The 25,375-nt window shown below is 45.2% G+C and overlaps 1 protein-coding gene across 2 annotated transcripts in view; it reads right to left on the minus strand.

Annotated features, from left to right (window-relative positions):
- Positions 1–21,306, minus strand: part of xkr4 (XK related 4) — a 52,167-nt gene extending 30,861 nt beyond the window's left edge. For both annotated transcript variants that reach the window (XM_063220310.1, XM_063220311.1), the window contains exon 1: positions 20,627–21,306. In XM_063220310.1, coding sequence (XP_063076380.1) covers positions 20,627–21,306 — 680 coding nt within the window. The remainder of the gene's footprint in view (positions 1–20,626) is intronic.
- Between the last annotated feature and the right edge of the window lie 4,069 nt (positions 21,307–25,375).

A 25,375-nucleotide genomic window follows, 5' to 3' on the forward strand; every position in this document is an offset into this window, starting at 1 on the left:
TTTACTTGGGTGGTCACATTGAGGCTGGTGCCACTTTTCCAAGTGAGACCTAGCCAAGAAAGTGAAAGTGAAAGTGAAATCCCCACTGGGAAACTCCAGTTCCCATTGTCATTGTGACACAACACTCCACAGCACACAAGTGAACACTGCACACAACAAAATTGCATTTATGCCTCATTTATGCCCCAATGGTCCCCAAATCGGAGCAGTGTGGCGGGACGGTACCATGCTCAGGGTACCTCTGTCATGGAAGAGGATGGGGGAGAGCACTGGTGAAGTACTCCCCCCACCAACCTGGCGGGTCGAACCGGCAACCTTTGGGCTACAAGTCTGATGCCCTAACCGCTTACCCATGACTGCCCAAAGCAGCAAAAGGCAAAATGCGTTACATGCAGACACGAACAGGCATCTCACAAAGACAACACATCCGCAAAAGCAAGGCACAAAAGATTAAGATGTAAAAACATGCAGGACATAACCAAGGCATTGCAAGCAAGACATGCAGAGTTCAGAGAAATGGCAGAACATATTAGCAGGGTGCGATTTGTAGGGGGAGATGGGGGGGGATTGTCCCCCCTTCTGGTCTTGATATCACCACTTTTTCTACATGATTTCATCACAGTTCAATGTAATTCCATTGATATTGCTTACGATCTGAAACATATCCCCCCTTCAGGTTTTCTGACAAATCGCACCCTGCATATTAGAGATAATTTAATGATAGTTCTGTTGTTAGTCAAGTAGCTACTTACTTAAACAGTGAATACCCAATAAATGAAGCATTTAATTTTGTTATGTGGGTAAAATAATTGTCCAACAGTCCCCCTTCTGCTGATAAGTGGCATGTTCAGCCTATTTTCCAAAGCATTGTACAAAACTGCACTGGGGTCGGAGCCCAAAAACTCAGCCAAAGCCAATAAGCTGGAATAGCCATAACTGGAGTGAGTGGAGATGGCATCTCTCCGTCTCTCTCTCTCTCTGTGTGTGTGTGTGTGTGTGTGTGTGTGTGTGTGTGTGTGTGTGTGTGTGTGTGTGTGTGTGTGTGTGTGTGTGTGTGTGTGTGTGTGTGTGTGTGTGTGTGTGTGAGTGAGAGTTAGAGAGAGTTAGAGAGGCAGTTAGAGAGAGAGAGAGAGAGAGAGAGAGAGAGAGAGAGAGAGAGAGAGAGAGAGAGTTAGAGAGACAGTTAGAGAGAGTGAGAGAGAGAGAGAGAGAGAGAGAGAGAGTTAGAGAGACAGTTAGAGAGAGTGAGAGTGAGAGAGTGAGAGAGAGAGAGAGAGAGAGAGAGAGAGAGAGAGAGAGAGAGAGAGAGAGAGAGAGGGAGATATATGTATCTGGTTGGGGCTCTGAGGGGGCCTGCTGCTGCTGCTGATGCTTCTGCCTCTGCTTCCTGGATTTCAATAGATGAGCACATCATCACATGCGCTTCCAGCTCCCTCAAAGGCCCACTGCTCCTGCCTGCCTGGCTGCCACATTGATTAGAGATAACCGTCCCTTGTCTTCTGCTGCTAGAGATTTAACACAGTCATGAAAAAATTGCATGACAAAAATGAGTCTCTCTCTCCCCCTCTCCCTGGGCTGCTGTGTGCAACTGGGTCTTTGTAAGCACACGTGTGTGTGTGTGTGTGTGTGTGTGTGTGTGTGTGTGTGTGTGTGTGTGTGTGTGTGTGTGTGTGTGTGTGTGTGTGTGTGTGTGTGTGTGTGTGTGTGTGTGTGTGTGTGCGTACGTGCATGCGTGTGTGCCTGTGCTTGAGTGTGCGCATGCCTGTGTTTGTGTGTGTGTGTATGTGTATGTGTATGTGTATGCGTGTGTGTGTGTGTGTGTGTGTGTGTGTGTGTGTGTGTGTGTGTGTGTGTGTGTGTGTGTGTGTGTGTGTGTGTGTGTGTGTGTGTGTGTAGTGAAAACAGACATCAGCTGACTTGGGATTTAGCAGACAACTAAGTGTAGCACATGCCAATCCAAATAAACCCTGTGTTGTTCTCTTCAAAGGCCAGGATTGTTTTTAATCTTTAATTTGCTTTGTGAGTAATTCCATATCTAGGGAATTAACTTGATTTGCTGGCTCTTGTTTGTGCATAGGATTCTTCCTAACAGTATTTCTATTTCCTAAGCTGTCATAAGCCTGTGCCATTGTCTAAAATGACACAAATCCTGACCGTTATTTTTTATGCATCCTTTCTCACTAAAGCATCCACTACAGTATAAGACCACCAATTATGGATCATAAAATGACTTTCAACTTTTAAACAGACTTTCCCCCCAACCCCTTCCTCGATTGGTTAAATAAAATCATTCCGTCCTCCACCCAATCCACAGTCTTCGCTGGTCTAGGAGAGCCTCCAATCCTATCTGAGGGCGTCTTCGGGGAGACGATTAGACTACTGTCTGGGCATATCGATCGGACCAGATCATGAGGATGATATGCACTGTCTGGCCCAAACATTTTCTAGACAATGCTCCTCTCTATTGTTTTTTGGGAAATGCATGGGCTTCCATATTTCTCCACTAACGTGAACGCTCCATACCGTCATGATTTATGGACAAAAAAAGAACTTTCCATTGCCGTTGTGTTGTGTTTTAGTCTCTTTATGTCTTCGAATGTCTGTTCATGTTTTTGTTTGATGTTACATGTTCTGTAAAGCGTCTTTGGGTATTTAGAAAAGTGCTACACAAAATTGATGATTATTATTTGTTATTATTACATATAGTATACTATACACAGCGCTGATGACATCTTACTTCTCAGCCACTGTCATAGTGGACTTCACCACCAAGGACTTTGTCAAATCTTTCAAAACCCTCCAAGCACAGGAATTGAGATAGGATTTCCCTTCTTTGAGTTTTTTTGTTTCTCCTTTTCTTCGCTTGTGGCATGTTTGGCCTTTATCTTTGGCCAAGTAGTACAGAGGCAGATGTCCTGCTTGAAAGGGCACTGGAGAGGTGACATCCCAAACCATCATCGATTCCCCCCTTATTTCCATGCCACATAAAACCTAATGGGCCGTGAAATGAAGCTTTGTCATTGCCAGAGTATTTGAAAATGAGATCTGGGTGAGAGAGAAACCATGAGACAAGACAGTGTGTTGCTTCACAGACAGAGATGTCAATGCTGTGTGATCTTGAGGGGCATTTTTGTTTTTGTCCCTCTCACCCCATCTCTCTGTTTCTGTCTGTCTGTCCCTCTCTCTCAGTCTGTCTGTTTCATTTCTGTCTGCCCCCCCGCCCTCACTCACTCACTCACTCACTCACTCACTCACTCACTCACTCACTCACTCACTCACTCACTCACTCACTCACTCTCACACACACACACACACACACACACACACACACACACACACACACACACACACACACACACACACACACACACACACACACACACACACACACACACACACACACACACACAGACCTGTCTTGATTTCAGGAAGAGGCAATGCTTAGCAGCCCATGGATTTGAGATGTTGTGATAGTCTGAGCAGGGCCTACTGTAGCTCTGGCATCTTGACAGTGACACCACAAACACACACAGCTGGGTTCCTGTGTTCCACAACTGCAAGCTGTCACACACGCACACCGCGCACTGTGTGAAGCGGGGACAGTGGCTGGGGGCTCAGTCCAGCCACACAAACAAACAGACAGGAAGGCATTAGCTGCGCAGCACCCCCCCCCCTGCACAGCCTTGCTTGGTAGCTTGAATGTATGGTTCCACATCTGTTGGTTTAGTACCAGTCATAACAACTTTACGAGAGTGTATATTTTGGCCGTTATATTACTTTTCTCGGATTGCTGCTAATTTATTATTTGGCCCAAGAACAAAAATGAACTGTATTATACATGAGGGAACATATGAAGAGCTCTTTTCCCAAATGAGATATATCCATTTTATAGAATGTTGGGAAATTGTTGGGTATTGGGCATTGGGCATGCATTGCAAAATGCACTTTATAGAGGTTTAAAAAGTATGTTCTCCAGACATTTGAATGGCAAGAATTCACATATAAATGATAGGACTTCTTAACAGTCAATTACAATATCAAAATGCAAAAAGTCAAAAACGGTGGATATAGCGTTTTGAAAAAGAGCTCTCAATATATATGTTATATACACAGTGCTGTCCATAAAAAACACTGTCTGGGAAAGTCTTAAATGCTACTGTAATCCCCCATAGATTCAGACTAGCCCCTTGCTCTCACGAAACCACAGTCTAGTCACCAGTGATGAATGGAGGCCCATTGCACGGTCAGGCAGCCAGGGGAGGAGAGCTGATGGGCTGTGGGCAGACACGGAGGATGGTGTTTAATACCTCCAGTCCAGACAGGCTGAAATATATAACCATGGCCTCCACTCTCCATTAGACACAGCAAGCGCTCGGGCTCTCCCCTCCCCTCCCCGGTCACTCGGGGGCAGGACAGGAGGCTAGCTCATCCCCATCCGTGGGGCGGGAGACTGTTTACCTTTAGGAGCTGAGGGTGGCTCCCCTCGCTCCGGAAGAGTGATATCATTCGCTTTTTCGGCGCCACAAAGCGAGTCAGGTACGCACAGGAGCATGTGACAGGGCTGCTTTGGGACACGCCACTCCATCACTATTACAGGCAAACACAAGACACGATTTCCTTACTATCCATTCAGATTTTTTTTTTAAACAACTGCTACATGATGCACAGAGATTTTCTTGTCACCTTCAGCTTTAAAGCGAATATGACGATCATGCCGTTATAGACACATGAACAAGGTATCGTAAGCAGACACGCTTATTTGTCATTCAGACATAAGACGTTTATGCTCATGCTGATTCCTGAGTCATTTTAATGTACATCAAACATGTCACTGAGAGAGAGAGAGGGAGAGAGAGAGAGAGAGAGAGAGAGAGAGAGAGAGAGAGAGAGAGAGAGAGAGAGAGAGAGAGAGAGAGAGAGAGAGAGAGCAACAACCAACAGGTTTTGCGTCCCAGATATCAAACGGGAAATCTGTGATTTGTCATTCCTCACAGCCACTCCCTAATCCTTTTCTCGTGGCACATTCATCTCCCTACAAAGTGTATGCTGCTTGACTGCACTACCTTTAATAAACGCTGCATCCTGTATAAACCACGGGGTGCTTTCAGAGCGGTGACTACACACTGGAGAGGCTGTGCATTATGCGCCGCTGACAAACAATTTCAGTCATGATGGTCGACAATCGTCTCAGTTTACCAGCAGTTTCCTCCGCTGAATTCAAAACCATCCACATCCTTTTGTGGAGATGTAAGGCTCTTGAAGAGGTGCCCACGAAATGCTTACTTTGAAGAAACTCAGCCCTTAGCATCTTATTCACATGACAATTCATAGATATGACAACAATGATGAGTCCAAAAAATATAGAGGAGACATCTTCATAGTAGACCAGATAACACATTCATTTTGAACTGTTATCTGAGCCTGTAATATGTGTCTCTGCTGCTTCAAGCAGGGGTGCCGATAGGGGGGGTGAAGGGGACAGTTGTCTCGGGCCCAGGGAAAAAGGGGGCCCAACATTGGGTCCTCTTCACATTGAATATATTGGGCTGGGGGGCCCTTTCAGATGAGTTTGTCATGGGCCCGGCCAAAGCTGTATGCGGCCCTGGCTTCAAGACGTAGAACTTGAAAAAGGATAGAAGCTACGCTGCCTCAAGAGAATATGTATGTTCAAAAGGTATTAAATTACAACAGTGTCGAGCAGTTCCTGAAACAGGCCTAGATCACTGTTAACTATATTAATGGCAATATTCTGCCACATTCTTTTGCAAACATAACCTTCAAGCTTAGCGTAACTCTGTAGCTTATTCATCTGGGTTCACACACGTTCTACACAACTGATAAGGACCTAAATATTCCCTATGAACAAAATTCAAGAGACACCGCACACTGCTTACTTTTCTTTACGTTATTTCTCGGAGCGAACAACGCGTCATCAGGTTCGCTCTAAATATTCCCTACTTAACCATTTTAGCATATAATATTCTTGGGAGCTGGGAGGCAATCCAGCCTCTTTTGGTGTAATTTGAACTGATGTTAATGAGCTGTGCATATATCTATCTCACCCAATAAATCCAGTGGAAGATTTCCAGACCTCAAAAAATTAGGTGAACGTCTGCTGGCAGTGTCCCTGGGGAATAGCAGTATTCAGGGCTCAAATGAAACCTTACAGATTTCAGTCCAAAAAGGGAGATATGTAGACAATAATAATGGCTTACATTAAAATGACAGCACATCAACATAAAGGGCGAGATGCTTTGGAGTAGAGTAAGTGTATGGTAGCATATCTATAGGTTTACAGTAACACCTTACAACTTATGTAGCTCAGTCATGTTTTTAATTTTCGTTGTGAAAAAAATGTGGATGGGGTCCCCAGAAATGTGGGATATCAAAATGGCATCCTGTCCCAAAAAAGGTGGGGAACCACTGGCCTAAAATGACAGCACATCAACATAACGAGTGAGTTGCTTTGGAGTAGAGTAAGTGTATGGTACTCCTTGAAACAGGTCAGACAGACCTGGGTTAAAGTGGTTTTGCTGTAAGGCCTGAAACTGTAGGATTGGAAATGTATTTCATGAACAGTCCTGGAGTTGACCTACACAATTAATGTCGGAGCTACCTCGGCTGAGCTGACTGCTTGCGCTGCCTGCCTGCCTGCCCTCAGGGACTATGGCAACGATGGTAGGCTTCCAGGGACCACGGCAACCGTGGTAGGCTGTGGCTTGAGAGAGCAGAGGAAATAAACCAATTCCTCTTCAAAGCACAGCAGACAATGCTCTCCCTTTTCTAAATGTCATACATGTGAGGGTATGTGTGCATGTGATCGAGTGTCTGTATGTGAAGGCTGGCTTGTACGTCTTACAGATTTTTTGTCAATTAATCACTACTTGATAAGGGGAAGACACTTTAATGTACGGTTGAAAGATACCCAGACTGCAAAATTAAGAAACCATAACTCATCCGGAAATTATTATGAACAGTATGCAAATTAGTATCATCACAGCAGCTTCCCGTTCCTTTAACAAACACCAGGGCAATTACTGCAACTAAGCTATACGCTATAGAGCTGTAATTCCTAGCCAGACATACAGTATTATCTTGCCATTTCCTCTAACAGCTTCCTGACACGTGTCTCGACTCCCTCCGTTTTTTCCCGGCTGTAACTGTACTGTATCTCTCCCAAGACCTCTCGCTCTCACTCTCAACCCCCTTCTCTCTCTCTTCTGCCTCTGACCTTGTCAGAGTGAAGGTCAGGCCGGCCGGCATGGCTAGGCTATAGTAGCTGCCATGCTGTCATTGTTGTGTCATGGGGAAGGAAGGCGCTCGGCTCGGGGCGGATTCATCTACTTCAGCTGGCAGGATTCTGCTGCCGTCACCCCCCGCTGACAATGCAGAGCTCCAACATGGACAGGGACAATGACATACAGTAGAGGCCCCCACCCTATACACACACACCCATGTGCACATATGCACACCTGAAGTAGATGTACTACAAACATCTCAAACACGCACACACACACGCACGCACGCACACGCACACACACTGTTGTAAAATGTTGTATCATAGGGGTATTTAAAAGATTGATGAGATAATGAGATAATGCTTCCAATATGATTGTTTTACATCTACTGTCACCCAATGCATTACTCGTGGCTACATTATTTGTGTCATTACAATGTTGAAGGATTTAGTAGCAATTTAGTAGCAATGCCAGCTAGCTAGATATTTCAGCTTTCTGGGCAGAAAGGTTTTTGAATTGGTTTTAATGTGTGTGTGGGTGTGCACACATGTTCTGTCAGCATTGCTAAGTAAACCAAACAGTCAACTTTCTCTCTCTGACATCCGATAAACAAATTTTACAATGATAGAGCAGTTTTATGGTGTGTGGGTTAATTTTGTTGAAATGGTGCTTGATGGTGCTGGGAAGGGGAAAAACTGCTCACTTAAAAACCTTTCAGATTTGACTCATTACAAGCAGTAAACACCCTAATGAGACCAATTAGTTGATGGCTGTGACAGATAAAAACAACCCCACTACATTAAGTGAGTATAACAAGCTCATAAAAAGCTAATAAATAACAACCAAAATTTCAGTGTTGGCGATTTGTTTTCAGACATTGAGTCTGAAGGACATGAAGGAAACATACTAAAATCACTTTTTGGCATGTGTGCAATTTTGATATCCTCATGAAGAAATACATGGAGGTAAAGAGCTTCACTTAAATTGTATAATAATTATTACAGTAAGTGTAAATGCATTGGAAAGAAAGGTCCAACATTACATTATTACAATATTATTATTACACGTTGGCTCATTTCTGCATCAGTTCTGTCCTATCCAATTGTTTTGTCATGGCTACAATGGGGTACAGCACCTCTGTAAAAGTCATGAGATCAAAATATATTTAAATGCACCCTCAAGCACCTGCTCCAAAGAATATGCCCTAAAATAATGAAGTGTAAATATGAGCATAAATTCTGCTGACCAAGATCAACATACTCTTCCCCTGAGTAAGCTAGCTAGTAGACTTTGTCCATTCTTAAATTCTTCTCAATAACGGGCCAATTTCCAACTTGAAATAGAATTAAAAAGCAGTGGGCTATTACAGTTCTTTAAAAAAAACAATTTTCTCTGACATTTATTTGTTGATGGGGAAAATAATCACTAACATACTGTAGATGGTAGGAGCATAATACAATACAGTTCAAGACCACAGGCCCCAGGACAGGTTGTAGTATGTCGCACTGCCTCAGGTGAATGTAATTTCATTCGAATGCTAAGCAGATACCTACTCATAAAACTATGTTTTTTCCCCCCGTATAACTTAGCGCTGTTGTGTATCATGCACAAGCTTTATGCTGTTGCTGATTTTGTGTGTGCATGAGTACAGTATAGCGTGCCTGGGTGTGTGTGTGTGACGTGTGTGTGTGTGTGTGTGTGTGTGTGTGTGTGTGTGTGTGTGTGTGTGTGTGTGTGTGTGTGTGTGTGTGTGTGTGTGTGTGTGTGTGTGTGTGTGTGTGTGTGTGTGTGTGTGTGTGTGTGTGTCTGTGGGTGTGTGTGGGTGTGTGTGTGTGGGTGTGTCTGTGTCTCGCGCACGCATCTGTGTGTAAGTGAGACAGAAAAATGAGAGGGGGAGAGTGAGAGTAAAGTCTATGCGCCAGTGAGTGAGTGTGTGTGCGAGTCCTGTGTGTGTGTGTGTGTGTGTGTGTGTGTGTGTGTGTGTGTGTGTGTGTGTGTGTGTGTGTGTGTGTGTGTGTGTGTGTGTGTGTGTGTGTGTGTGTGGAGAGTCCTGAGTGTGGGTTAGTGTGTGTGTGTGCGTGTGTGTGTGGAGAGTCCTGAGTGTGGGTTAGTGTGTGTGTGTGCGTGCGTGTATGCGGTGAGTCCTGAGTGTGGGTTAGTGTGTGTGTGTGTGTCTGTGTGCGTGCGTGTGTGCGTGTGTGCGTGTGTGCGTGCGTGCGTGTATGCGGTGAGTCCTGAGTGTGGGTTAGTGTGTGTGTGTGCGTGTGTGCGTGTGTGCGTGCGTGTGTGCGTGTGTGCGTGTGTGCGTGCGTGCGTGTATGCGGTGAGTCCTGAGTGTGGGTTAGTGTGTGTGTGTAGAGTCCAGAGTGTGGGTTAGTGTGTGACTGTGTGTGTATAATAGGAAGTGGGGGATCATGTTCCTGATGCCCATGGGGGAGACAGGAGAGGAGAGGAGAGGAGAGCTGGAGGTTTGGGCTGGTGCCCACTTCAGTGGACAGACGAGGACTCAGCAAACACACCAGTGCCAATGCCAGTGCCAGTGCCCTGGAATCACTCTGTCGGATCAGTGCAGGGCCACTGGCAATGGCCAGCTGCTGCCTACTGGTGCCCCCTACCCCCCTCCCTCCATCCTCCATCCTCCACCCAACCGCCCAAACCCCTGGTCCTGGCATCAGGCCTAACACAGAAAGAATAGCAGAGAGAGAGAGAGAGAGAGAGAGAGAGAGAGAGAGAGAGAGAGAGAGAGAGAGAGAGAGAGAGAGGGAGGGAGAGGGAGATAGAGAGAGAGGCCTAGCTAGAGTTGTTGGCAAGGGTCCTACTAGTGGACCATTTCATTGAGGTGTGATTTGTGGCAGTAGAGTACAGCGAGGTCTGTGAAACCAGGAAACCAGGCCCAGGTCTAAAGGGCCCTATTTTGACCTACCAAACTCTCTCTGTCTCTCGTCCTTTCCCTCTCTCTCTCTCTCTCTCTCTCTCTCTCTCTCTCTCTCTCTCTCTCTCTCTCTCTCTCTACCGCACACCCTTCCTCTCATCAGTTGGTCAGCGAGAGTCCTCAGTTCTTTTTCCAGCTCATTTCAACTGGCAGAGTAGAGTGACGGTGGCCGTCTCATCCTGACGACGGGGGTTAACAGGAGCGAGGACTACCTGTCACTCAATCAACCGCGTACCGCAGTTCTCCTCTTTCTCCATGGCAAACATACCATCACTCTAGCCTGGATGTGCACCTGCGCATGTGCAATTACCAAAAATACACCACCCCACTAACACACACACACAAGCACAGGCACACATGCACATGCACACACACGTGCACACTCAAATATGAATTATCATGTTGCTGTGTGCAAATGCCACAGACAGTGGCATGTGCATACACACAACAGAATGTATTGCTGACAGTCTTGCAGTCTGTTGTTCTTGCGTGTCACACACAGTGGTATGCTCGATATGAGAAAAGACAGAGAGAAAGAGAAAGAGGGCGACAGAGAGACAGAGACAGAGAGATAAAGGGACATACCCAGAGACACCGAGGGCAGAGAGAGGGGAGGGGAGAAAAGAATGAGCGTCTTTATACTGGCAGAGAGCAGTGGGGCCGTGAATAATGCAGCAGTGGCAAGCAGGCCTCTCATCGCCGAGACATAGCACGCAACGTTAAAAATTCATCCAAGGTGGGCATCCCCATTGGTTCGTTTTCCCTCTCTCTCCCTCCCTCCCTCCTCCCCCTCCTCTCTCTATCTCTCTCGGTTACTCTTTCTCCCTTTGGTCTTCATTTTAAAACATTTATATATATTTAGGGCTTTTTTGCCTTTATGAGATAGGACAGCTGGAGATGGTGAGGGGAAGCGAGTGGGAGCGAGAGGACGGGGGAGGGAGGATCGGCAAACGACCCAGGCCGGAATCGAACTCGGATCGGCAGCATAGTAACCCAGTGCACTACCGTTAGGCCACGTATAGGGCCTGGTCTTCAATTTTTAAAAAAGACCCCCCCCCCCTTTCATTACAATTAAGCGGCAATGTATGACTTTGTTGTGTTTATTGCATGGTCACACTTCCGTATAAAATACCGATCTGTGCCGAGATTAGGCTGAATACTACGAGTACTCCCAAGTAGGGCTGGGCGGTTCTGGAAAAAATGCGTATCACGGTTTTCTTGATGAAAATTAATGTGCTTTTTCATAAGTGGCGATTTGCCCCCACATCTCAATGTTTCTGAAGAAAAGGCTGAAATTAAATTTAAAAATGAGATAAAATCCTGAATCTTAATTAATCTCCATTTCTACTTTGATCACTTTTTTGGAATTAAAAAAAAAAAAAACTTCTCTCATCAAAAAGTGAACCTTGAGTAGGTGATAGCCGTAATCACGTTTTTTTTAACGGTATACCGCCCAGCCCTACTCCCAAGTAATGCGTGTTTTCTCTCTGAGAGACAGCGAGATGGGCTTACACTAGATGAAGTAAATCATCATAAACCATGAACAACCACTTTGGCCCCTTGGTTTCCCACAATGAGGCCTAGTGTGCGTGGTTCCATCCGCCTTCCATCCACAGAACACTTTTTGTCCTGACAGAACTTATCGGGAGCGTCTCTTCACATTATGGGCAGCATGGCTAGTTTGATTGGGTCATGCTCGGGGGGCAGTTGGGGTAACAGAGTGAGGTGTGTCCGAAGTGATGGGTGTATTTCAAGTGTGTATTTAGAGAAAGCAATGTTGTAGCTTAACCAGGTGGTGCAAAAGCATTGCAGGATAATTGGCACTGAACAACAAACAACTGAGGCTTGAGAGGAAAGCGAGTACAAAATGTATTAATCAACTGCAAAGACATTGTTTCTTTGCTGTGTCCACAGAGTTTTGTGAATATAGGAATAATACATCACCTTCTCCTTTAGGAAGTATATTATTCCGATAGTGGCCACCGTCAATTGGTTAGACACTTTTCCAATGCTTTTAAACTGAACACAAGCTCCATGCCCATTAGGATGCTACAACTGGAACCTGCCCCCAGTGGTACAAATGTATATTTCACGCTGACTGCAGTTGGCTAAGTGCGAGACCCGCTATGACTCCAGCATATATTGACTATCAGTGGTTGGAGGGACTCCAGCTTTGTGCGGGACTGTTCTTTTCTTTAATTGAGGAGACAGGCTGTGGCCGCTCACACACAACACAGGACCCAAAACTGCATTTTCCATTACAGTGGAGTTCAACAGAGGCCACCTGCCGCGCTTCTAACCCCAGAGCTCTACTCTGGAGTACCACTCACCAGAAGGGCACCCACAGACTACCTCCCTCCTCTTCGTTTAGCGCTTTTCTCTCACATGCTCTCTTTTTACTCTCTCTTTCTCTCTCCCTCTCTCTCTTAATCTCTCTCTCTCTCTCCCTCTCTCTCTTAATCTCTCTCTCTCTCTCTCTCTCCCTCTGTCACTCTCTTCCTCTGTGGGAAAAAGCTAAGTCATTGCTGTTTTCAATTCCTAGTCTGTATGAACTTCAGCCCTGGGCTTGCCTCAGATGATAGACTTTCCTCTTGATTCCCACTTAGGTATTTTCATCTATTAAAATAAAACAACAGCGGGGACAGGTGTTCTGCTGATGTTTAGATCCGGTGTATTTTACAGGGACTTGGCAGGCAACGGGGGTATTCAAATGTAACATCACTCAGCTCTTAATTACTGTGAAGTATGGCGTGAAAACCACAGGTTTTATAACCGACGCGCAGACATCTTATCACCCACGGAGAGATCTAATGAAGTTCAGCACAAAATGGAACATTAGAGTGCATTAAAGTCTAATGACAGCTTCACCGCACTGATCATACGTCACACCACTCCTCAGGGTATCAATTCTCTTTGTGCGAGGAAGTCGAGGTAGGTGGGCTAAAAAAAAAGAAAAAAAAATCCTTCTTCACGGAGGAACGGCACTCACTGGACAAATGTTCCACGGACAAGGCAATCGGTTCGGTTTATTTGGTAGGGTTAATCTGTAGGTTATACAAGCCCAACAGAATAGCATCATAGCATGTATAGCCTTGGCTAATTTCCGATGCCACTCCCTAGAAGAGCTTTTAAAATAAAATATTAAAAACTGTTTTTTATTTTAACGAGCAGCCTATTCAGTCATCCAAGTCATTCATACAATGTAAAAGACAGCCAATTCAATCTAGAAGGCAATAAGGCCTACAAGTGCTGGTATGTGGCTGGAGGGACGTCACTCCAAAAACAAACAAAAGAGGGATGTTGAATCAAGGGGCATCTGGAGGTCCCCATGAATGCCACCTTAGGGAGTAATGGCACTGAATGAGAAGAGGCAACCCGGATGCCAACATCGCACCTACTGACTAATTCACCCTGAATGTGTTTGTTTGTGAAATGAGCCATATTCACGGTTCTTAATTGTGTTCCTGACATTAATTAACAGAGGGAGACGGAGGGACGCTTGCGTGAAGTGAACTGAGAGGGGAGAGGAAACAGTGGCGTCTGGATAGAGAGATTGTGGAGGAAGAGAGCAACACCAGTTGAGAGACTCGTCGCGGTGGGCGAACATCTGGAGAGAGAGAGCGCTTCCACACTTCCCCTCTCTCCCCCTAACGGCTTGACGGTCCTACAGTATGTGCAGATGCCAGCCAGGCAAACGGGCTCGCATGCTAAACATTCTTAACACTAACCGCTTATTTAACAAATGGCACTGGAGCCTTGCATTGGACTAGTACACTACAGATGTTTCGTTTAACTGAAATCGTTTTTGGTGATGCCATTATCAGCACATGTTGACACATACGGATACACATACATGCTGGTTTTAAATAGTTCATGAATATCCAAGTTGCATAGTAAATATGGATTAGGAGTATGGCGTCATTACCATGTGATCTCCCCCAGCTGATTACTGTACGTATTACAGTGTTGCCAGATTGGGCTGTTTCCCGCCCAATTGGGCTGCTTAGGATGGCCTTGTGCGGGTAAAAATGGCATTTAGCAGAAAAACCAGCCCAATTTTTGCCATAGAAATCAATAGAATTGGGCGGGATTTGGTGCTTCTAGGCGGGTTTTGAGCCATTTTTGGGCTGGAAATCATCAGCCTCATCTGGCAACCCTGTACGCATATTGGCACACAGTTACACACATATGTCCTCAATCACACACCCATACACACAACACACAGCTGCAATTGTAGCACAACAAGCTCTCTAATGCCTATGCTAATCATGAGCAGATCTCTGCCTATGTGAGCAGGAAAGAGCTTAAACTCCAGATTACGGCTCTTTAAATCTGATTTGTACACAGGCAGTGGTAGGCCATGTTCAAAGCCATGCTTCATCACCTTTATTGGCTACTACTCATCCTCAACAACAGGATAGTTTACACTGAAAACATATCAAAGACACTCCAGTTTAATGTTTGAGTTTGAGTTTGAGTTTGGGTAGTTTATTTGTCACATACAAAGCCATAGCCAAGGTTACAGCTTGTTGTGAAATGACGGTTCTGGTAATACTCCACACCGTGTACAAATCATTAGACTAAAAATGTCAACATGAATACACACATTAAAGGTACACTGTGCAGGAAGTGGTCAAAAAAGGTACTGCAACTATGCTGCTCATTGAAACTAGCCTAAGTATCATCCTCCGTAGTGACCGCGCTGGCTCAATACTTTCGCTTGCTGACCACGGAGTCTGACCCTGCAGCCACCCCCGGCAGTTGGAAATTATCTCACTTAATGAGGGAATTAGCCTTTCGCAAAACCCCTCCCACAAACGGCCGCCAACCAATCCGAGCTCAGCAACGGTAACTAAGGAGTGTAAAACTTGTCGAGGTCCGTCAAAAACCTACGATTTCAGGGAGACATACAACGTGTGCCTATGGCACCGTCAGGGTCCGACACCATCTGAAGATTAATTAGGACCTCATTTTTTCACTTTCCCGAAGCAAAAACCTCAAGCGGACTGATAACAGGGATGGATTAAGCCATGTGAAGGCTATTAGCTCCAGGTGATCATATTTAAAATTAGCAGGCTAACTGTGCAATCGTCTTGTTTGCTAATATAGCCCCCTTCCCCCTTGCATTTAGCTGGCAGAAAACGTACCCTAAACAAATAATCAATGCATCGCTCAGACTTAGGGACAATATTATATGATATTATAGTATTGGATCCACGGCATTATGATTCAAATTTTATTGGGAAACTACTAGTTGCGTTGTTTAATATGCGCCAAATGCACAGCCCACGGAGCAGCCCCCACCCTCTCTCCTTCCCGGTTTGTGTCTGTGTATATGCGTCGAGTGTGACAGCAAAAAAAGTAACACTGAAATGGGGCTGCGCTTGTTCCAACCTTGTTATGAAGATATTAACTGTCAACTAAAACCATTAAAGTGAACAGAAGAGAAACGCCCAGTGTGACTGCCCAAGAGCTGCGCAGTGTCAGTGCCGAAAGCCCGTCAAAGGTCTTGGCGGACGGCAATGTCCCAGTTTACACCAAGCACTATCAAATGTCCTGGTTACAGACATCACATCGCCATCATCAAGTTGTTGTATTTCGGTTGAATATGTAAGAGGGCTTGGGGAGGGGCTTAGACTATCAGCGAGCCTATTGGCTATTCAGATACTGAACGAATATCTGAATTCCAACTGCCGGGGGTGGCTGCAGGGTCAGACTCCGTGGTCAGCAAGCGAAAGTATTGAGCCAGCGCGGTCACTACGGAGGATGATACTCAGGCTACATTGAAACTGGGCTGCCTATTGCCAAATTTGATCTTTACATGAAAGTTTACTCAGTAATAAAGAAATATTTTCTAGTATGGTCCAAGTACAGTCATTTTTGCAGCTAAAAATGACTATTTTTGGAAATTCAATATCGACCATGGAGAAGATCCCCCTTTTCATGTATGAACAGTGCAATTTTTGCAGTCATAATGAATACTTAGAATTTGATGGTGGTGGTAAGTATTCGTGAAAAAGGTAACATTAGTGAATGGGTAGCATGAATTCTGGAAATAAACAACTAAAAATCTCACACAGTGTCCCTTTAAATAAATGAAAAACATGTATGTGTTGTGTGTACTGCGCTGGTAATGCTGTAAATGTAACAAGACCAGTCAATTCATTTCAAATAAGCTCTAAAACTCACATTAGCTTCACATGATGATGTAAACTCGCAGCTGCGGCTGCATAAGTGTTGGGTTAGCAGCTTGGCTGGCATGTAATGTAGCTGTGTGGTTTATTCCGAACATCTCTGCATGCATTTATATGCATGAGGTCAACCCTCGCTAGCATACATGTGTATGAGTAACTATGTAATATAGGCTGTGTGATGCAAGTTGACGTGTCCCTGCATTACAGAAGCAGGGAGCATGCTGTTTTTATTTCCTCCAAGAAAAAAATAGTCTGCTTTTTCCCTCCCTTTTCTTCATCCATATATCAGCCCTATCATACCTCTCTCTGTCAAGTAGATGATGATTGATTAAACGATTCCCCACACAGCCACTGAAGCCACTCATATATTCAATAAATATCAATTTGACATACACTTAGCATTATGCTTGCCTGAATAGGCCTTGTCTTGGTGAGCTCACGTAGGAGAGGCTGCGGCGGCTACTGCGGCCTCTACCAGACCATGCCCTATTCCGTGGCTGCAGTGAGAGTGTTCAAAAAAAAGGAGGCCTCACACACCAATTAAGCCAGCTCTGGCATGTTCTTCGCATCCTACCCCCCGCGATTCCATAAATACTTCATGCTTCATTTTAGATCCATGTGCTTGGTTAGCTAGGTGTGTGCAGAGCAGGCAACACATGGTCCACATGGAGAGGTTAAAGATCCAAGCCTCGGCATAAGCTCATTTGCAGTGAAATCATGTAGGCCCGAGCGGTGAAAAAATCATCACCTCGCAATCCACATCCACAAACAAGACCCTGTGCAAATCTTACCAGACTAAGCAGCAAGCAAGCAGCCTGGTTTTTACGATCAGCAAGTCATACGGTTAAACACTACACTACAGCACTGGTGGATGTACTGTATATCTTTTAAGGAGTGCTGGTTGTTTGGGCACTGAGAAACGCAAAGGTGCACTCTGCCTTTCTGCACCTTGACAACAAAAGGAAATAAAATGTAGGCGGATGCTGTCATTTTTTTTTTACAGCCTCTTCAAAGTTGGCAGGGAAAAGATGTGAACTTGAGAGATGCGAAGCTTTACGGAGGCCCTCTTGCCAGAGTGTATTGTTTAAGGGAAGGTCAGAAGGCATGGACAGCTTCAGGCGAAGGGGGCACGCGATCCAAACTAGACAAGACCTGTTCTCCCAGCCTTGAAAGAGAAGCACTGGCCCTAAGGAAGAAGAAAAAAAATCCTTCTCCTACACGAGGGATGTGTCACACAAGGATACTTGTCACACCCATGGCTTGTTCAGGAATAGCTGCCAAGCCAGCTCTGGCAGACTTGAACAGATAGAAAGCGAAGCTGAAGGAAGGAGTTGAGAAAGGGAAAAAAAAAATCCAGAGTGGTTCAGCAGCATGCGTGTGTGTGTGTGTGTGTGGTTTGCATTATTGCACATGCATTACACGGCGTGTGTTCTCAGGGATTTGAAATGCATTATTTATCGGTACCATCCAAGGCTTCAGAGGAGCCGGCTGAAGCACACACCTGCTGTACGAAAAAACTCAAGTGGTATTCCCAGAGTCGGGCAGAAGTGTAGGGCTTCCATGGTACTTTGGGTGGGCCAGCACAACAGCATGTATCGGAGGCCAACTAGCAGAGTGTGGCGTGGAATGTTAGTAAACCTCCCTCCCGAAGCCTCATACAGTATTGGTAGCGCTGGGCTATCGGACTGGTCCTTTAGCTCAGCGCTATCGTGCTGTGCCTCCCATACCCGAACTGTTGCGGGTGACCAGGAGGTGGTATGTTTGAGCCCCTGAGGGGGAGATGGACTGTGTGGGAACACCTCGATTACACATGCCCCTATCCTTTTCAGCCATTATCAGTCCCTCACAGTTGTGCAACGTTAACTCAACACGTACAGTAGAGAGCAGCACCAACACCGTGAGTGTTGAATGTGACTCTCTAATCGTTGAAACAACACCGCATTGACCATTTACTGTGCGTGTGATGCAATCGACTCTAGATGCCATCATTGTGGGAAGTGGCCATCTTCATAAGTGACCACTGCAATTTTTGAGGGGACGTTGGTTCTGAGATTTACACACACACACACACACACACACACACACACACACACACACACACACACACACACACACACACACACACACACACACACACACACACACACACACACAGGGCGAACACTCCCCTGGGAACTGTGAGTGGCATGTCTGTAATACACCCTTGTGTTTCCCTTGGAGTGTGCTCTATAGTCAGCACGGCCCTCTATGACAGCAGTCAGTGTGTGACATGATCATGCCAAGGCCTTAAAGTGATACAGTCCCATTTTTGGAAATAAGCTTATTTTACACCTCCCCTTGAGTTAAACAATAGGCTTTTACCGTTCTCCTGTACTTCCAACCGTTTTCTAGTTATGGCAGTGCACATTTTACCTCCAAGCTAACAGTTAACATTGAGTCCTATGAGACCAGTTAGTCGCGAGCTGGTCTCATAGGACTCAATGTTAACTGCTACCATGGAGGTAAAATTTGCACTGCCATTCCCAGAGAACCGTTGAAAGTACAGGAGAATGGCATAACCCTATTATTTATCTCAAGGGGAGGTGTAAAATAAGCTTATTTCCAAAAATGGGACAGTATCACTTTAAACCACATCAGGTCTAGCCCTACCGTGGCACTGCCTGCTACGCGGCAGACCCGGGTTGGATTCCGGCCTGGGTCCTTTGCCGACCCTTCCCCGTCTCTCTCTCTCTCGCTCGCTCGCTCAGCACTCGCTTCCTGTCATTGCTTCACAATAAAGGCAAAAAGCCCCCCCGCAAAAAAACAACAACATTTAAATAGAAAACACATCAGGTCTGGTTTTAAGGCATTACGCCCGCCCATGCCCTCTTTTTTTTGTTTTCTGGTTCTATACTTTTGATACTTTTTTTTGCTTTTTGTTTGTCTTGTGAATCCCCAGCGATGCCCAGTGGTGGAGATAAGAAGTGGACCTGCCTCCAAACACCAGCACATGCAAATGCAGTCTCAGACATGCCTCTACCATGACAGGTGGATGAAATGTTTGGAGACAAGGTAAGGGACTTCATAAGTATGCCCTGCACTACTCCTGGCTGGACTCAAGGCACCTCGAGTCATTCAGAGGAGAGGACTGTGCTTCCACCTCAAAACGTCTGTTTGTTTACCTCACGCTGAGAGGACAGCCAACCCATACATTTAAATTAGAGCGTCTACACCATGTGGTTCTTAAAACCGGCTGATAATAAAAGTGCTTTACAAAGGCCAACGTCTCCTCCCAGAAGACCTAAACGCTCTTGCTGACTTGGTTAAAAATGGGAAGTGTTTAAGCTGTGTGCTTTGCTTTCAACTCTGAACATGGGTGTTTGCTTAAAGTACCATGCACATGTCTGGTTAAGTCATGTCACGTTCCCTCAGATGCCACCTGGGAAGCATTTGCCTGGTATCATCTGTCAGCGGCCCATTAATAGACCTTGTGCTCCACGCTTTATACAGAGCTTTTTAAAGATAACACAGAGTTGTAAATAATGAGTATAGGAGCCGTGCAAATCAGCGTCAGCTACATCCTGTAGTGTTGGGAACCGTCATCACTCTTATGGACAGCAGTCATTCAGGCTGTCTACACATTTAACAGCAGGCCAATGTTAATGTTATGTGAAATGAATTGCTATACTGATGATGAGCCAGAGGAAGAGAGGAACAGACAAGAGAGAGAGCAGAGTATCTGGACTGACACCGTCTTAAGCAATCACTGTCTGTAAGTCTGCCATGAGACCAAAGCACTTAGTATGCTACTTGAGGAAAGTCCCTTTTCCCCTGTCGACTCAACGAGACTTACTAAAATACAAGGAACCACATGCTTTCTCGTTGACTTACAGTATGCACTCGCGTGGCTGACAATTTGCTGTGCAAATTATGATGCTGCATCTAAGGATGCACCCTCTTTTCAAACGCGTTTCTGAAACCTAAAGCCACGTGATGTGAAGTATATCCTGATATAGTAGCAAGTGTTTTACAGGGAATTCTGGCTGCTTGCATATTTTAAGAGCCGGTGAACCGTAGGCTACATTGGGGCGGGATGTGTAATTCTGAGATGCTCTTCGAATGAAAAGGCACACAAGTTATAGGCTAATTAGAAGCAACAATTATTAACGGTACAATTGTGCCATAGCCTCTGAATGGGGTATGGATTACCTTTGCAAAATATTAAATAACGGAGGGAGCATTATAGCCTACAGAAGAGCAAATACAATCCAAGAAAGACGTACCTCCAGATCTGCCCAAGCTGCAAGATGTGAATGATGGACTGCACAAGCCAAATGCAGAAAGAGCAGGATGTCGAGCGTTTCTTATTAGTCCGGGTTGCGGTGCTGCTGTTACTGCTGTTGGTAGTGGTGTTGCTCTTGCTGGCTGTCGATGCCTGCCTCTGAGGTGTGGACGGGTGGGCTCCCACGTCTCCATGTGAGGCGGAAGAGCTGAGTAGCTTCCCATCCATGTGTGAGCAGCTTGGCGCACCGCCGGTAGAGCTCTCCTCGGTGCTGAAATCATGGACGAACCATCGGAAACTGAAAACCTGTACAGAGAACGAGCCTAGCACCACAAAAAATAACGTAAGGCCAAACCACCAGTAATCGCGACGGAGGTAATAGTCGACGGATAGCCAAACGTCTGTGCCCACGTCGGCAAAATACACCGCCACTGCAGCCAGGATCCATAGACAGTCCCAAATGGTATATTTTTGTTGCTCCCTGCCAAGACGAAGACATGTCGAATTTGAGCCACAGCAGCGTGACTCCCCATTGACGAAGTCCGTCTCTCCGGTACCCGAATCCGGCTGCAATCCTGGAGCAAGCCCTTGAACTGAGCCCGAGTGGTCCGAATTCTGCAAAGGCGTAAACGCTACATCGCTCTTTTTCATTTTGAGCACCCCGTCCGATTTAGCGGCCATTATAGCAGCCTATTCTGCTTACCGACACCGTCTTTGCAATCTTCCTCTTTCTCGTTCTCTCCCTTGCTCTTGTGTTCCAGGCGAAGAGACACTGGGTTGGGCGACCTCCTCTTCCGCCTGCTACAGCGCCGCCTGTTCATAACAAAGCAACACTTCCTTTTGGTAGCGGGTACGAACCATATGCTCCCTATGGCTCAGTATGACATCATTGCTTTGCAACTCTTCCTCAGCGGCTCACCTCAGCGTTCATCAAAGATTCTTGTGAGCTAAGCCACTCTAGAATTTCTAGTGTTCATCAATATTGATGGATAACGGCATTTTCCGAATATGAATGTGTAGTTACAGACTAAATACAAGCCTAGACGTGGCCAATTACAAGGTTTTACTACGAAATGCACCAAACACTTCGAGTTAATCGGGCTAAGCTAGTCAATTTTATGCTGCAAGCCTCGTGTTACATATTTAGTCGCGCGCACTCCTGTCCTGTTAATGTTTAGCGATAGGACACGCAATTGATATTGGCTATATTGGGTAATATCCAAAACTAAAGCAGTCACGCAAAAGAGTGACCATATATGGAGCAAAACTACACTGAACTGGCCACGGTCATCTATAGGTAGGCTATGATATGTCTTGCTTCGAACAATATGGAAAACCCAGAGCGCTTAGAGAAAATAGAAATTCCTCTGTAGAGAGTATCTCTGGTGCGCGTTTTCAGCACCGCGGATAGCACTCCCTGGGAGCGCATACAGCAGTTTAACATAATGCACGGGAGACCGACATAATCAAGACTCATCATAGGTTCATATATCACTACGGATATGTTGCTGCCCTCGCATTGTGTTGGGTGGGCTAACTTGCGTCATTATTTAATTTATTGGCACCATTGAGTGCGGCGCCGTGTTGACGACACGCCCATCCCCGCTTCAGCACTACACGAATAGGCTGTGACTCGTTGAAACAGAACGACGCTGATGCCGGGTGAATAATAATGAGTAATAATATTGATCTTAGCCTATAACACACCAAAAAGACCAATTGTTAAGAACTAGGGGAGAGAGCGATATTGATTGTGACACACAAACCATTTACCAGGAGGTGTGTATCATGCCAAGACATACCTTGTGGCAAACGTTTACCACCCTCCTATTGTGTTGGTCTGTAAACTAGTGGCTCTCATCTTCATTACATCAGAATGACAGAGGAAAAATATGCTGGATATATATATAAGGATGCTGCCGCGGCTGTGCATTCATCAGCTCTTCCAGTGGTCTTTTGCATACTGCCCCAGAGTCAGATCACACCATCTGTCATCATCCGCAGAGTAGGCACAGGGGTAAAGGCGGCCTTGGCGTGATTCGCGTGATTCGGGCAGGCCTTGCCAGCTTTGTTAGGCCTACAGACCACAGGTCTGACAGGTGGACAGCCTCCGCCCCAGAGAACCCAGATCTCAACATACAGTAGAGGTGCCCGGAGGAGTCCGTTCCAAGTGTATCCGTTTGCCTTCTTCTCTTGGCAGCCCATCGGTGGAGAGGGTCAAAGGTCAATGGCAGAAACTGGCACAAATCAAAGCACAGACTGATAAATAAATGAATCAAACAAACTGCAACTGGGATATGCTTTTGTTGTGTTAACACTGATCTTAAAAAGAAAGAAACAACCCAATACTATACAATATGTATTTGTATTGCGCAGTATCACAAATATGAAGTTGACTCAAAGCACTTTCAAAATACACACACACATACACATTCCCACATTCACATCAGCTATGGAGGCTGCCACATGGCGCCATTTGTCCGGAGTTCATGCGAGAAAGTGCACACACACACACACACACACACATGCACACACACACACAAACAGTAATAATGGTCCTGAAAAAGATTACTCTGGAAGTGATCATAGCATAGTCTAATTTCATTACATCAAGACCTTGCCTACCAGTGCAGGAAGACTGTGTAGTTCTACATATTAAGGCTGCAAAACAAACTGAATTAACTCAATGTGGCTCCATGAAGATGGGCAGGAAATTTGCATCCATCATAATACATGGGTTCTAAATGTTTGTTTTAATCGTGATTGGCTGCTGCCAGTGTCTTGCCCCTCCTCACAACATTGTGTTTACAAACACGGCGAACCCATGTATACGCGTTATAGTATCATATAGTGATTACCGTTTGGCCACAATATCTACTGTATATTTGAATGCAACATTTTTCATTAGTGCAAAGACAGGAAGTAGTTGCAGGAGGTCACAGTATGCGCAACTGACTATCTCAACTTCTGTCTAAACATTGTAGTACCCACTACGGCTGTGGACTGCAATCCCAATAACCAGTCCTGGGTCACCAGTGATCAAACTGCTTACAAGAAGAGGAACACTTTTAAAGGGACACTGTGCAGGAAATGGTCAAAAAAGGTACTGCAACTATGCTGCTCATTGAAACTGGGCTGCCTATTGCCAAATTTGATCTTTTCATGAAAGTTAACTAAGTAACAAACTAATATTTTGTAGTATGGCCCAAGTACAGTCATTTTTGCAGCTAAAAATGGCTATTTCTGGAGATTCAAAATGGCGGACCATGGAGAAGAACCCCCTTTTTATGTATGAAAACTGCAATTTTTCCAGTCATAATGAATACTTTGAATTTGATGGTGGTGGTAATTATTCATGAAAAAGGTAACATTAGTGAATGGGTAGCATGAATTCTGGAAATAAACAACTAAAAATCTCACACAGTGTACCTTTAATGAGGACAATATGACTGAGCTATGGAGCGTGCAGAGAGAACAGAAAGGAAACCTGAGAGATGCACCTAAGGAGTCATATATCCCTACTGGAACTCGACCTACTATGACCTACCACCTCCATGCCCAGAGCCTCACTGTAATGGGGACCCAATTAACCGTAATGGCGACCCAATTTTGGGCCCTTCTTTACCCTCAGCCTGGGCAACTTACTTGTTTGTCTTCCCTTGACATTTCACTCTTTCAATACTGAAGTTAATCAGCTCAGCGCCACTGTCTACTGCAATCCCGTAATGTTTTATATGGATATGCTATGTGTACACGCACGCACACACACACACACACACACGCACACACACACAAAATGCCTTTGTGCATGGAATCATTGTGAATATAATTGTATGATGCAAGACGAGTAAAATTATTGTTTTTGTTGTTATATTCACTTTAAGGAAATAAATGCTTTTAAAACAATCATAATTCTGTCTGCGGTGGTGGTTCAGCCCACATTCATTCAAGCATGCATATTTTCCATAACTGCTGTTCGAGTGAATCCGCATTTCAGTTTAAAAAAAAACATAGACTGCATGCATCTTCATACATTTTCCTGTAATGAAATTCAGAGACAGAAAATTAAAAATCAAATGAAAAGGACATTCTCTATTTGTTACAGTTTTATACCGCCTACCTACATGCCTTCATTTGGCCACACTTTGTGGTTTTGATCATGCTCTACTTTGATGTTACTAACTATAACATGAAAATTATAGACACACAATGGCAGAATACAGCCTGGTATGTTTTGATAAAACAAACATCATGCAAAATGCAAAATGCTTTTCACTGAAGAGAATGATGAAATCATGTGCCATGTAAAGCAAAATGTTTGCATTTCTATCCACTGAGATCGGGATTCTGAGCAAGAATTGCCCGTACAGCTTGGCAATTGACATTCCATAGTTGCTGAGCAACAAAAGCAATGTGGTTCTCAACGGCCTGGCGCATTGGGGGCCTCGAGTGAAGGCAGCAGGCCACCGTGACAGACACCGGAGGTGATTCCTACACAGAGCGTTGTCAAGCTGAAAACTGGGCCAGTGGCCTCTGCTAGTTCCATGTTCCATGAGTTAAAATAGCCACACAGTCACTATAAAATGGATACAGTGACATATTTAGGCTTGTCCAATGATCCAAATGTGCCCTGTCATGAGGAGAACGCCATGATGAAACTCCCTCCCAACTGGGTTACACATCCCCAGGCATGCTGGGATGCATTTAGAGCCAAGCACCCTGTGTAGCGAAGATGCCCTGCACTTTACAG

This window comes from Engraulis encrasicolus, chromosome 16, assembly GCF_034702125.1.
Source record: "Engraulis encrasicolus isolate BLACKSEA-1 chromosome 16, IST_EnEncr_1.0, whole genome shotgun sequence".
NCBI classification, from domain to species: Eukaryota; Metazoa; Chordata; class Actinopteri; order Clupeiformes; family Engraulidae; genus Engraulis; species Engraulis encrasicolus.